This window comes from Pseudonaja textilis, chromosome 13 (assembly GCF_049901715.1).
Source record: "Pseudonaja textilis isolate UNSWEBS1 chromosome 13, rPseTex1.2, whole genome shotgun sequence".
Lineage (NCBI taxonomy): Eukaryota > Metazoa > Chordata > Lepidosauria > Squamata > Elapidae > Pseudonaja > Pseudonaja textilis.
In genome coordinates this window covers 21,440,886-21,454,466 of record NC_142002.1, presented here as the reverse complement: position 1 = coordinate 21,454,466, position 13,581 = coordinate 21,440,886, and the positions used below count along the sequence as shown (strand labels likewise).

At 51.1% G+C, this 13,581-nt stretch overlaps 2 protein-coding genes across 10 annotated transcripts; both read right to left on the bottom strand.

Annotated features, from left to right (window-relative positions):
• Positions 1 to 3,404: 3,404 nt before the first annotated feature.
• RSL24D1 (ribosomal L24 domain containing 1) lies at positions 3,405 to 4,928 on the bottom strand. Its single transcript, XM_026709488.2, has 6 exons — positions 4,729 to 4,928; positions 4,542 to 4,655; positions 4,371 to 4,443; positions 4,221 to 4,284; positions 3,814 to 3,899; positions 3,405 to 3,609 (listed from the first exon to the last, which is right to left on the bottom strand). Exons 1-6 carry the CDS (start codon positions 4,807 to 4,809, stop codon positions 3,539 to 3,541), a joined length of 489 nt encoding a protein of 162 aa, XP_026565273.1. The 5' UTR covers positions 4,810 to 4,928; the 3' UTR covers positions 3,405 to 3,538.
• On the bottom strand, positions 4,856 to 10,762 carry RAB27A (RAB27A, member RAS oncogene family). 9 transcript variants are annotated; one of them, XM_087941751.1, is made up of 7 exons: positions 9,969 to 10,502; positions 8,045 to 8,214; positions 6,299 to 6,384; positions 5,837 to 5,940; positions 5,473 to 5,651; positions 5,132 to 5,342; positions 4,856 to 4,979 (listed from the first exon to the last, which is right to left on the bottom strand). In XM_087941751.1, the coding sequence occupies exons 2-6, from the start codon at positions 8,195 to 8,197 to the stop codon at positions 5,136 to 5,138; spliced, it is 729 nt and encodes a 242-aa protein (XP_087797877.1). In that variant the 5' UTR covers positions 8,198 to 8,214; positions 9,969 to 10,502; the 3' UTR covers positions 4,856 to 4,979; positions 5,132 to 5,135. The 9 variants fall into 9 exon arrangements, with proteins under 9 accessions (XP_087797877.1, XP_087797876.1, XP_087797879.1 ...); XM_087941750.1 differs by lacking the exon at positions 4,856 to 4,979 and adding an exon at positions 10,509 to 10,545 and having other exon boundaries at positions 5,119 to 5,342; positions 9,969 to 10,075; XM_087941753.1 differs by lacking the exon at positions 4,856 to 4,979 and adding an exon at positions 8,890 to 9,187 and having other exon boundaries at positions 5,119 to 5,342; positions 9,969 to 10,480.
• Between the last annotated feature and the right edge of the window lie 2,819 nt (positions 10,763 to 13,581).

Here is a 13,581-nt window from a genome sequence, read left to right as displayed (position 1 = left end):
ACAGGGTTAATTAGGTGGAGCCTGCTGGTGAATGGTTTCCATCAAGAAGCAGTTTTGCTGTTAACATTTCTCACTCTGGCTATTAGAGATTTTGTTTTCGATTCTTAGCTGAAATCTCAGTTAAGTGCTTTCTTGTTTTTATTTTCATAAAAGTTTCTACTTATGCAACATGCCTATATCCTGCATGGAGGCAAACATCCATGTGATGTAAATATATTTCATGAGAAATTGTAAAATAAAGGCAGAAGAAACTGCTCCTCCTTGTTCCTTATTGGCCCATCAACTTCTCCCTAAAGGTCCTGGAGTGACCTAATGAAGCTGCTTTAGGTCTTCTTCCCTTCCCCAAGACCAGAAGAGCCTTGGAGTCACAACCAGGGGCTAGCCACAACAGGCTCCATGCAGAAAGGGCTCTCAAGCCTTTTGGGTGCGGGGAAAATTGTACCAAGTCTTGGTGGAGAGACCAGCCTTTCCTTACACACAGTTGCTTCGGGGAGGAGGAGGAAAGAAGAGAGAAGGATTTGGCAAACTTTTTGTATTCCGGAGAATGTTCCTGGTGGGGGTGGGAGGCTGATTATAGACATGTGATGGACAGGGAGAGAGACGTGGACATCAGCCAAGGGAGGGGCTCTTGCACAGGGTGTACCATAGGGCTGTCTGAGTTGTCTAACCTTTTGTTTCGACCTTCCACCCCACCCCACCCCAAGGTAAATGGGCTCGGCTGAATTTTAAACCAGACCTGTCATTCAGTGTCTCTCTGGCTGTTCAGGCCACACCGAACAAAAAGAAATAGTCAGCAGCAGCCCCATAGCAATTTGCAGTGATTGATAATAGTGTATTATTCTTTCAGATTTATTGCTTACAGGAATTCTTTAATTATGAAGTTTCTTCTCACTTGATAAATGAAAGGAAAAATGGAAAGGAAAATTGCACCATCCCCACCAACCATATAATCTCTTAAGGACAGTGAGAAAAGATGGTTAAATCACTAGCTATTCATCTGTTCTGGTTACATCAACCAGATGTAAGTTGGGAGACTATTTTTCAAAGTGTGCAAAAGTAATGGAAGGGGGCTTATGTGCCAGAATAAAAGGTCCAAAAGGATGATTCAACCACCCAGAATCCTGGTGGGGAACAATGCAGTCCTGCAGCTGACTAAAAAGGAAAGAACCACAAGAAACAAGCAAACAGAAGAAGCAGATCTACACCATTGCACTACACCCAGCAGCACCAAAGTATCGCAGGCTGAGACTAGACTTACAGTTTGGGAGCCTGGAGTTTATCTCTCCAGGATGCCGCAAATTTCATCCACTCCTTTGCTCATGAACTGGCCATATTTTATATATCATTTTGGAGAATTTCTGGAGAACCTGAAGACACTGATGGTTCAAGGAAATGGCTCCTATTTTTAAAAATGGGACAAGCAGAACCTGGGAACTCAGTAATTTATACCTGGGAAGATTCTGAAGTAGAAATAATCAGGAATCAAGCAAGTGTTGCCCAAGTAACTTTACCTCATTTGGTCAAGTAGCTTTCTTAGTAGATACCTGCGAAGCCTTTGAGAAAGCACTCTGTGTCATCCTGGTTAGCCAGCTGATTGTAGTGGATACAGCTCGGAGGGATGCTCTCTAGCTGGCTCCAAAAGTTTCTGATCAGCATAATTGCTGGGGGAAACCCTCAGACCCTCATGACTAAAAGGAGCTGAAGTGGAGGCACAGCTGATCTCTTCAACTCTCAGGAGATCTAATACTGCTGCAAATAATGTCTCTTCTGCGGGCGGTTGCTAGGAAGCCTCCAGCCCTGAGGGTGCCATCCAGATGGTATCCCAACCAAAGTGCACTAACATTTGTGCAGATACTGCGTGGACATCTGCAATGCATCTTGAGCATGACGGCTTTAAGATTCTCCTAAAGGTCTCATATCTCAGTATTCATTACCTTTATGAAACAAGCAGGTCTATCAAGAAGAAAGACAAGACAGAACAGAAAGGCCAGGTTGAAAAAACAGGCCTTCCCAGGGAGAAGAAAGGATTACACCATGATTCACAGCACGTTTTTCTGCAAAGCAATTTCTGATGTTTTCAAATAAGAATATTTTAAATATAAATTTGATGTGAGAGATATAATAGATGGACAGATATAAATGCATGAATGAATAAAAATAATTAATTAGGATTTGCCATGACATGAGCACTGTTGTCCTGAGTTTTGAGCAACTTGGACATTAAATCCTAATTTGGAGAAGCGGGCTATATTTTGTCACTGCTTTGGGTATTTGTTCCTACCTATAAAGTTAGTCCTCAAATTACAACCACAATTGAATCAAACGTTTGTGTTGCTACGTGAAGCATTTGTGAAGTGAGTTTGGCTCCATTTTACAACTTTTCTTACCCCAGTTAAGTGAATCGTTGCATTTGTTACTAACATGGTTGTTAAGTAAATCTGGATGCCCCATTGACTTTGCTTGTCAGAAAGTTACAAAAGGTGATCATGTGACCCCAAGACACTGAAACGATCATAAATATGAACCAGTTGCCAAGCGTCTGAATTTTGATCAGATGACCATGAGGATGCTGCAGTGCTCATGTAAAAAACAGATATGTCACTTTTTTCAGTGCTATTGTAACTTCATCGTCACCAAGTGAACTGTTGAGGATTACCGGTACAAAAGTGGATCCTTAACAGATGCCTCCTGATCCCTTTTTCTCGTTTTGGGTTTGGGTTTTGAGAATAACCGAGAGCTAAAGCAGAACAGTTTGCTTTGCTTCATGCTGATTGTCTACTGCTCTCACCACCAAGAACAAAGACCAGCCCAAAGCAGGAACTGTGATGACCCATAGTCTCTCAAAATAACCCAAAATAATAAAGTTGAAATAATAAAGTTGTCCAGGTTGAGAATTGTTTTTAAGAGTGAAGTTTCTAAAGTTTCTAAACTGGACAGAAGGTTCCCACTTACCTAAGTGTGTGCCTATTCCCTGGCTATCACCATATGTGCTTCCTACAGTGAAGTCCCACTACAGCTGGGGATTGCCAGGGCTGCTGGGTGACTCAGTTGGCAGGCAGCCGACATGGAGTTCTGACCAAGATCTGCCCTTCCAGATGGGCTTGTTTTGAATTCCAGGAGCTGTTTGGCGGTTTTTGCCACACGTCAGAAATCACAGCACCCCATCAAGAGTGCAGCTTGGAGCATAAAGGAGCCCATGGCTTTGCACTCCCTTGTGCAGCTTCAATGGAAATCCATCTGCTTTCTTAAAAGCCAAGTAAAAGTCCAGATACCTGAGATGGTCCAGCCACGCCTCAGTACTTCATTTCCTGCTTCTTGAAGTAGTAACTATCCACTAGGCTAATTCCTATGCGGACAGCAGCTCTAATTGGCCTTAAATAGTTGAAAAATCTTTGAATGAATCATCATTTTTGGCCACTATTTTATTTCTAATTTTTATACTTGGTTTACAGATATTCCCCTTGAAGCTGCAGCTCACAAAATATAAACTTTAGTCCCTGTCCCCTCCCCAAATTAAATACCCAAAGAGTATAACTCTTCAAGAGTCTTCCATGGGCACTGTATCCTGTAGCACCTGGACCATCTTCTCTTCCATCAATTTGGCTTTGCCTGAAAAAAACCAATCACAGGTAAGCAAATGGTTCAGGCGTCTCAGAAAACATTACAGTGGATTCCTAGCAGAATGCAGAGTTCAGGTGCACCTTCTGAACCAGTCAGTGAGGAGAAAACATCAAGCCATTAGGCCAAAACAGCTTTGGGGGATTAGCCTCTAGGAATCTCCACTTTCCAGCCATCCTGGTTTCCATTGCTCACCTGCATGAGGGGTCTGGATGAGGTGGATGCTTTGTTTGACTTCTTTGATGTCCTGTGCTTTCTGCAACTCTTTCCCCTTCTTCAATCTTGGAGAGAGAAAAGGAAAAGCTAACAAGCATAGCAGAAACACTTTACTTTAAGAACCCACAGCTATGCCGATGGGCCATTTCAATCAAACCCAGGAAAGCTCCTTCCAATATTTGGCATTTCAAGCGATCTAAAAATCTTTTCAAAGTCCATGACATGAACGTTCCTGCATTCTTTTCCATTGCGCTCCTGCATGCCAGCAAAGGCCAACTGCAGCCGATCCCCAGAAATGAGATTTTAGCGCAGGAAACATCTGAACCGCCGGCCTTCTTATCCCCTCAGGCAGCCGAGCTCACCCGGCGGGGAGGGAAAGCGCGTACCTGTTCCAGATGAACTTGGCCTGGCGCCTCCGCTTGATCCCTTCCACTCGCTTCATGGCTTCCACTGCAAGGGAAAAACAGCCGCGCGTCAATGGAAGAAAGGCGCCCGGCGGCCGCGGCCCCCCACCCCCGCCCTCCTCCGGGCCCTACCGCTCTGGCTCCACAGCTCCCGCCGGTACTTCACGGGCTCGTGGCGCCGCTTCTCGAACTCGAAGGACCGGTCCTGCGTGGGGACACGAGAGAAGAGGGGCCGGGCGGGGTGAGGGGCGGTTCTCTCCGCTCGGTCCCAGCCGCTCCCTCCCGCCGCCGCCGCCCACTCACCACCGCCAGCTCCTTGCCCGCCGCCCGGCGGAAGGCCTTGGTCCAGCGCACCTTCCGCGGGTTGCGCTTCTTCTGGAAGCCCCGGTGGCACTTGGAGCGGCAGAACCGGAACGCCTGCGGGAAACAGCCGAGCTCAGCGGGGGGACGGACGGGGGGGAGGAGGGGAGGGAACGGGGCCGCGGCTCACCTTGCAGTCGTTGCGGACGAAGAGCATCCCGTGGCCCGGGTACACCGGCCCGGAGCAGAAGTAGCACTTCTCCACGCGCATGGCGGCGGCGGCGAAGGAAGAAGAGCGCCTCGGTGGCCTGGCTAGAGCGGCGCGTCTCACTGCGTCCCTTGCCGGCCGGAGGCCGCGGCAGCCCCACTGCGCATGCGCCAGACTCGCCCGCTGCGTCAGGCGGCCCTCTCGGCTTCCGTTCCATCATCCGAGAGAAGCCCCTAGGTGGGAGGAGCCACGACGGGAGAGCTGTTGCCCCGCCCTCCTCGTGCCGTGATCTCGGAGCGCTAGTCATCCAGGAGAAGTCGTCCCCCGCCCCCGTCAGGCGGCGGCGAAACGGCGGCCCAAGAAGACGCGGAATTTGGCCACGAACCGGTTTATTGCACGTCTGCCGGGCGCGGGTGGGCCTTCAGCAGCCGCAGCGGCCAGCGGGCTGCGGGGGCGTCTCGACGGGGCCGTCGGGGGTGCAGGCGTGGGGCCCGTCCACGCATCGCTCCATGCGCTTCATGAGCAGCCCCAGCAGCGACTCCACGGCCGGGCCGACGTTGGCGCCGTTGACGGCGCTGGTCTCGAAGTAGGGCGCCCTGCAAGCACAGCGGCAGCGTCAGGCCGCGCCCTCCGCCCGCGGGCCCCGCAGAGGAACGGGGCGCCTCTGCCGCCGCCCCCCCGCCGCCGCCCGGAGCCCCGCGGCCGCCCGGGGAGGAAGCCACTTGCCCGTATTTGCCTGCCAGCTGCTTGGCATCGTCTTCCTGGACCACGCGCTGCCCCTCCAGGTCGCTCTTGTTTCCGCACAGCACGACGTCGGGGCTCTCGCAGTAGGCGTGGGTCTGCAGCTGGCCTGCCGGGGACGGGAAGGGAGCTGGAGCCCCTGACGTGGCTGCGCCAACCGGCCCCTTTGGAAAGGCCCAGCCGGCTGACTTTAAGCTCCCTGGGGCGGAGGCCACGGTGCTTTCCATAGCCCTCTGGGCTTCCGCCGGCATTCCGGCAGCGAGTAACAGGGTTCCCGTCGGGCTCCCTGGAAGCTCGGCTGGCTCCTGCTGCCTGCTTTCCCCGTGGCTGGAAGTGGGGTGAGACTTACTCATCCAGTTGCGGACGTTGAGGAAACTTTGCTCGCTGGTTAGATCAAAGAGCAGGAGAAAGCCCATGGCATCTCTGAAGAAGGCTGTGGTCAGGCTACGGAACCTGTCAGGAGGAAGGGCCAAATGTTACCCTTCTGCTCTCTCCTCTCAGGCTAACAGTGTCTTAGTCCAAGGCGGCATATCCACGTATGTCCCCTGAGCCCAGAGCCCTCCTTATATTGCTCTGAAGTTTTAAAAGTGAAAGAATAAAGTTCTTCATTACCAAGGGCCATTTCTAAAGAACCACAGGGACTCCTTACATTCTTCAGCCATAGAAAACACTTGATGCCATAGGTCAAGTGATACCGGGGGATTTCCAACCTCTGGTTGCACTCAGGCATCAAGGCTGCTGGTTCAGTCAGGAGCCAAATTGGCTGGGTAGTGGAGGTGGGTGGTTCAGTCCATTTTTCAAACATGCTCACCTTTCCTGCCCTGCTGTGTCCCACAACTGAAGATGTATCCTCTGTCCTCGGCAGCTGACCCCATCTGGTCTGTTGGGTCGGTACACCTGATTCCAAAAGGATTTGTGAATGTCTCCAGCCATCAGCTGACAAAACAGGGATCTTTCTCTCTTCCAACCCCGCTCCCCCAATACTTTGAGAAAGGCAATAGATCCTTTGCTTTCTTCATTTGTGGAGCTTCTAGAAAAGTAAGCAAATTCGTGTTTGACTAATGTTTGTATAGGTGGGCTCTTTCCCATGCAAGCCTGTTGCAATATTTTCCTGCAGTCCATGTTTGCTACCTATGCCCTCCCATCTCATAGTTTTCCAGAATCTCAGTGTTTCTGCCTTCCAACCCATTATGCTGCTCCTGTAAAAAAAAAAGTGTGGATGCTTTCAGGTTGGTTTCCCCTTTTCCTATTATTGGTGTTTGTAGTACATTACTATATAATGCATCTACAATTTGCACAGAGCTTCAAGCTGGTGTTTGCCATTTGCCCTCCTCCCAGCAGTAGCACCCATGTTCCTTGCACCCATGCACTCTGATAGGTCTGAACTTGGGCAACTGTGAATCTGCAAAATACCCTTCAGGCTGAACCATGATTAAATATATTTATTTGTTTTTAATGTGCAGGAATGTCCCTGGACCCAGCAGCCTCATATCCGCAGGGAGGAAGCAGCAAATTTCAAACTTGCCTGCATAAACCATATTGAAGAGCTGCAAACTTGGCAGCATTGTGTCTTTTGTTGTGCACAAAAACACTGGATGGACAAGGTCAGCCCCACACAGGAAAAATTTAATTCCCCCCAGAGTACGCCAGAGAGCTTGGAATGGAAGACAGATGTTTCTTTGTTTGGGAAAATGCCAGGGAAGGGCCCAGGGTTCGTTGCATTAGGAGGAGGATTGTCTTCTACACTGTAGAAAGGGGTGGATTGAACCTGCTCTCTGGAAAGTTTTGCTCCCCTTGGACTGATTTGAAAGTGAGACTGCTTTATAGAAATCTTATTTACGGGAGGAAAGAAAGTTTCAGCCACTGACAAAAGTCTCAAGTTCATCAGCCTGAGGAAGGCGAGAGGTGGACAATCAGGAGCATATTGTCACTAGGCAAAGTTGTCACTAGAAAGGCATCGTCACTTAGAGCAGTTCAAAAGGGCAACCCACAACTTTGCACAGGAAAGTAAAGACCCAGGTGCAGGGATTTTGCAGATGACCCCTGCTTGGACAAGCAGAAAGGCTGCCGGCTGCCTTCTGCTAGATACTACAAGATTGGAGGGCATCGTGCCCCACGGTTTCCACTCTTGGAAGGATGGCTGGCTGGAAGGCAGTTGAGAAAGGGTGGGTGCTAGTCCTTGTGTAATGACTGCCAGTATGTGAGAACAAGGTAACCAATCAGCACTTTCTCTGCCTCCCTCCCTTGCAGCTGGGCCTGGTGGCTTTTGTCACTGGTGCCCATGCAGTATCTGCATAGTCCTAAGCTGTAATGGTCGGTGGCTGTGAAAGTCAAGCTGGTGGATGGGAATGTAGCAGGAGTTCAGGCCAAAGGCGTTGCTGAAAATGGACCCAGGGGACAGAGGTGCAGGGTATGGGGATGGGGGGGGGGGAATCTCAAAGGAAAAGCCTCTCTGCCTCTCCCCTCCTTCCTTCACCTGGCCCAACTTCAAGTGTGATTTCTCCCAAAAAGGAGGAATGGAGTAGGAAGGGGGAAAGCAGACTGTGCCGGGACTTACCAGCCTCTTTTCCCGAAAATCAATGCCTACGGTTGTGATGAATTTGGAATTGAACTTTCCATCTGTGTACTGGTAAAGGAAACTGGTCTTTCCAACCCCAGAATCACCAAGGGCTAGGAACTTGATAAGGTAATCATAGTCCCCGTCAGACATAGTGAGTGATCTTCAGCCTGAAGGGGAGGGTAGGAAGAAAAAAAAAAGTTTTTTGAGTCCAGGGTCTCAAGAGGAGCCTATCAAGTAAGAGGCTCAAAAAGACACTGTGGGCACATCTTGTCCACAGGTAGCACAACTGTGTTGGCAGGTGGCTTTGATGCACTATGGGCATCAAAAGGCTCTTTGGACCTCTGCCATTTGGACTGGATATTGTGGTATAGAACTGCATGGAGGTGAGGGCAACAGATAGGACTGTGAAACCTAAATGGGTCAAGATTTCTCTGGGGCCCAGCACTCATTCGAGGAGATTCTGCTGCAGGTGGGGATCTCCTGCCCTTCCTGGTAGTCTTTTAAAAGTTCTACTTCCCACACAGATAATACTAGGGAGATGCTCGCCTTTGGCGTTCCTCTCAGTGGAAAAGGGGAGCCATGTACTTTCAGCAGACTCCCACTGCCTCCTGGGTTAGCCCCAGATTCCCACCGGTTGCCTTCAGGCTGTCTCCAAGAGTCTATAAATGCTTCCTCATTTGTCCCTAAGCCCAGCACAAACACGGCCTAGCCATCTCTTTCTTCCTCCTCCATGACAAGGACAGACAAATCATTGGGATTTGGCCAACAGACCCAAGGCATGTTTTCCCTTGGCCTGCTGCCTCCTGGAAGCCCATGGCTGCCTGCAGTTAGATTTTGCCTACCAATCTGGTTGCATGTTTTCATTACTGGAAAAAAGCCATTTTATTCCTTCCACACGGGTCCCCTAATAGAGTGCAAGCTTGGTTTCTGATCAGTCTTGGGCGTTTGACAGTTGGGACGTGAGCAGAGGAAGACGGGTGCTCCCAAGGAAGACAGCTGGCTTCTTATCATGAAATTGGCCAAGAGGTGAGGTGCCTCCTCCCTCCGCAAATACTGAATCAGCAGCCGCCTTCCACTGTGTTGCCTGGAGGAAGCCTGGGAGCTTTTTGGCTAATGCCATGGGGCTCCTTCCCAGAACGCCTGGCAGACAAACAGATGGGGCAGGAAGGTCAGTAGTGCAGTGCTCATGATGGAAAGGGAGCCTTCCTCTTCAGGAGTCCAGACTGCAGGAAATCCCCCCCCCCCCGGCCAAATTAACCTTGCAGGGGATCCCTAGACAACCTCAGCTACCCTGCCATGCAGCACCAGACCCCCAGTTTGACTTGTGGGAGGCAGGGATGAGTCTTCTACTATACCAAATGGAGGGCAGTGCCAGGGGCTAATCTTGGAATTGGCACCCTGCAAGGCTGCCCCAGGATCTATTGCAAACAATCTCCCCCAGATCTCTGTGAGTAGACAGATGTGGGGTTTCTTCTCTGTCCAGGGCATCTGGGCACAGCTGCTGTGCTGTTCTGTAAGCCCCATTGGCCTGGGCTGATCTCTGCCTCCCCACCTCCTTTTTGCATTAGCCTCCTGCATTCCCTGGTTGGTTTTGGCTGCATCACCCACAGAAGGCGCCTCCATGCCGAATGAGAATGCTGGAAGAGGGTTAAAAGAGGAAAAGGGGCTGTATGGAAGCCATAGGGCAATGCCTGCTTCCGCTGCTTGGCACCTGCCTCAGTCTTCCCAGGTTATTCCACCACCCTGGAGAGACCCCAGGCCCAGGACGCTGCTTTTGCCACACACATACCCCTGCTCCTGAGCTGCTGCTTTGCAACAAGCAGTCAGGCTGAAACTCTCCTGGTGGAGGGAAGTCTTCTCCCTATGTGCCCCCCCCCATCCCACCCTGCAACAAAGCACCCAAAAGAGGCTGACCACTCACCCTGCTGCTGCTGCTGCTAGAGGTGCCTTGGGCTGGCCTCCCGAGCCCCACCTGCTTCTCAGAGAGCCAGGAATGGCAGCTGAAGCAGCTTACGTGTCACCTGGAGACTGGGATGGGTGGAAGGTGTGCTTGCTGAGGCCAGCCAAGGGCACCAGGGATGGGAAGGGGCTGTGCCATCACCCCTCCTCATTTGCAGGAGCTGAGGCTGCCTTCTCTGCCTCGTGGGCTTCCTTTTGCCAAGCAAGCGGATTTGGCTGGACAATTCACAGGGCAGCCTTGTGCCCAGGCTTCCCAGTCCCTGCAGAGGGAGCTGCCGCCACCAAAGCTGAGCAAACAGAAAAGCTACTCTAGGAAGGGATTGTGACTGAAGGATTCAGACCTGGGAGTGGCATGGAAAGGGGGCAAATGCAAGAGAATGGCATCTTCTGCTAGGTAAGTTCAGAGGGGCCAAGGAGGGGTGTCCTGAGGAATGTGATCAGACAGCCCTGCTGCTTGTGGGAGGAGGCGGCTTCACAGTTTAGCAGGGTGCTCCCCACTTACCTTTTAGCAAGACCTCTCCCATATGCTAGAGAGGCGTGTGCGCGCATGTGCAAATGTGGGCATTTACTCTAAAGGCTTCAGCAGCTCAAATTTCATCAAGACAGACTATGAAAGCGCTAGATCGGTTCTGTCTCTCATCTTTTGCCACGCACAGCCTCCATACAATGGTGGCCCTCCCTCAGTCAGACTCTCCGCAGCCGCCTTCCTGCAGGCTACAAAGCCCTCCCAGGATGCCTCTCCCACTTCCCCAGAGCAAGAAGCCGCCAGCCCTGCAGGATTTCCTCTGTGGAGCAGGAGGAGGGGAACCGGACAGGAGAGTCTGGCTGAAGATCAAAAGGGGAGGGGGAACATTGGCAGACCTGGCAAGCTCTCGTCTTCAGCTGAAGGGCTTCCATAGTCTGACAGCTACAGAGGTAAAATGCGCTGATCCCAGAGGCTCTCACGCCATCACCCTATAGCGCAGGAGGGACCTGGAGCCTCCAAAAATGAAAGCAAAAGCATTGTAGCGTGGCTGGCTGGCTCTGTATGAAATAGTGTGGTCAAGGGCTTATCAGTCTGTTGCTGAAAAGGCCATTTCTCTTGCTAAATCGGCTTGATTGCGTATCTGAGGTGTTATCTTTCATACCTCATTAGAGCAGAACATATGCGAAGCCCCTCAAAATGCAAAGAGTTCACATCTTTTTCAGAAGAATCCCAAGACTCAAAGACTCATGTCTGGACCCAAACAGAGCACTAGAAGGAAGAATCTCGCCTGCAATTTCTGCCTTGCAGTGAGACACCCCCCCTCCCCCAACTTCGTTTGCAATGCAAGGAGAGGATCTACTCCCTTAGATTGAGGACAGAAACAAGGAGAAACAATGGGAAAGATCGGTCCCGGGGCCTAATTCAGCAGAAAGTGCTTTAAAATATGACTGCATTCACATGGGCAGGGCTAGTATTTGAAGGAAATCTTTGTGGATGGGGGACCTGCAGTCTGCCCAGATGGGTTATTTCAGTGGAGGTCAACTCCTTTGCCATCCTGTTTGCGTACTGTCTGCAGAATGAAATTTGGAATCTGCTACAAGATCCGGCGTTGGTGTCAAAAATTAGTGGGACCAATTTGAGGAAGCCTGGGGGACCGATAGCTCTTAGTAAGGCTGCTTCTGTGGGGCATCTGGTGGGAGAATAATGGGCTTTCTTGGGCAATTGACAGACATTATGGAAACAGACTCCCTGTTATGAATTGGCATAGATGGATATTAGAGGTTCACCAGTGGGCTCAGGGCAGCCAAGCCTCTCCACTCTGGACACATAAACCATTTTCTCTTAAAGAGGCGTGTATTTCTGAGTCAAGGCAACTGGAGCCAAACCACTTTATAAAGCGAAGGTGCTTTAAAAACCATCAAAGCGTGGAAGACTCTGCCCCCTTCTGCTATTCAAGCCACCAGTGCCTCTCTCTGCTGTGCCAGTCTTACCAGGTTTGCTTCAAGGGGACTCCTGCTGTCTGCATCCCTTCTCAGATGGGTACAGAATTGGAGATTGGCTGAAAGTTAACCTCTGGAAGGGAATATTTCCTGCAGCTTGTCAACCTATAACAGGCTGCACAAAGAAGTGAAGCCTTATCTGCGGGATACAGGCAGCATATGAAACCATGCCCCCTCCGGTCCGTGGAAAAAAAATCTTCGTGAACCAGTCCCTGGTGCCCAGAAGGTTGGGGGCTGCTGACCTATAACCATTGCATTTATTTTGGAGCAGCAGGAAACCAAGAGATTTTCCAGGAAGTCCATCCTGAGCTAAAGAGCTGCCACAGTATCAGAGAACCTCAGTGGCACATACCTGCTTGGAAAGAGGTCCTGGCAGTCTGGGGATGGGAGTTGAAATGGCCAGAGGCTCTAGAAACAAAAACTGGATGCTCAAGGGGTCAGGCAATAGGCCAGCCAGGAGAGCGGCTCCAAGCCCAACCAGTCAGCTGGGCTGGCTCTTGTCCTTCGGTGATCCTCAACTGACAGTCATATGGCTGGCAGATTGAGTGATGACACTCAGGACAAATCTGGGGCAAGGCGCAGCCCCTGCTTGGAGCCCCTTGAAGCAACATCTGTTGGGCTCTCTAGCAAAGGGTGGGAGTCTTCCTTGCCATGCCTAGCTCTTCTTTATACTAGTGGAAGTATTAAGTATGGTCTAAGAAAAGGCTAACTTTTGCCCCAACCAGGCTGGAGAAGTTGGCCTTGCTAGCCAGCAGTGATTCCAGCCTGGAAGAGGGCAGGAACCAGCGATATCCCTGAATCCCATCACAGCTGGAACAATTGTCTCTCCAGAAGCAGAAGCCCCTTTTGCTCCATTCAGAGGGGAATATTTTGCAGGGGCCTGCAGCTGCTGACCAGGGGTTCAGTAGGAGACTTTTAGAGGGCTGGCTGGCAGCCAAACCTGGGCCCTTTTGTGTGCTTTGCCCCAGATGATTGTTCCTCAGCCCATTCCAGATCCAGAACTCCAAAGAGAAGAGAGAAAAAGAAGAGAGCCACCAGCCCTGGACCCTGCTTCCCCCCTCCAAGGCCAGAGATACCAGCTTCTTCAGGACCAGTTTGGACCCCTGTGCAAAACGCAGTTTGCACAAGAGCATCTCCACTCCGGTTGCCTCTAGATGTGGCTGGGCAGGTGTTACCTACACCTTCCTTGTGGGTAGCATCTTTAGGGCTACTGACAGGGAACAGGATTGGATACCCAGGAGCGGTTTCATGCAATTTCAAGGGACAATTTATTTATAAGGTAATGCATGCGGGATAACAAATAAACGGCACCCGGCTGCCCGAGCAGGAAATCCTACGAATTCTGCTCCCGTCACGAGTCCCGCATAATAAGCAAGGAGAAGGAAAAGGGAGCGTGGCAGAGCCAAGGGAAGGGAAGGAAGGCCCCGAGCCTAACACGTCAATTTCCCAGCCATTTACTCCGCGTCCACCAGGAGAAAAGGCGTCTCGGTTTCAGGAGCATCCCGGCACTTGGGAACGATGGGCGCTCCGGTTCGGCTCACCGGCTGACATCACGGCATCCCCCGAAAGGCCCCCTGACCAGGAGCAAGCAGCGCCGGACTACAAGTCCC

Excerpts from the sequence above, each read along its gene's own strand:
- RSL24D1 (XM_026709488.2), bottom strand. The coding sequence starts at position 4,809 with ATGCGCGTGGAGAAGTGCTACTTCTGCTCCGGGCCGGTGTACCCGGGC. Across the intron at positions 4,656-4,728 it reads TCGTCCGCAACGACTGCAAG|GCGTTCCGGTTCTGCCGCTC; the intron begins GTGAGCCGCGGC and ends TGTTTCCCGCAG. Across the intron at positions 4,285-4,370 it reads GGAGCTGTGGAGCCAGAGCG|TGGAAGCCATGAAGCGAGTG; the intron begins GTAGGGCCCGGA and ends TTTCCCTTGCAG.
- RAB27A (XM_087941752.1), bottom strand. The coding sequence starts at position 8,197 with ATGTCTGACGGGGACTATGATTACCTTATCAAGTTCCTAGCCCTTGGT. Across the intron at positions 6,385-8,044 it reads ATTTTCGGGAAAAGAGGCTG|GTGTACCGACCCAACAGACC; the intron begins GTAAGTCCCGGC and ends TTTTGGAATCAG. Across the intron at positions 5,941-6,298 it reads GACACAGCAGGGCAGGAAAG|GTTCCGTAGCCTGACCACAG; the intron begins GTGAGCATGTTT and ends TCCTCCTGACAG.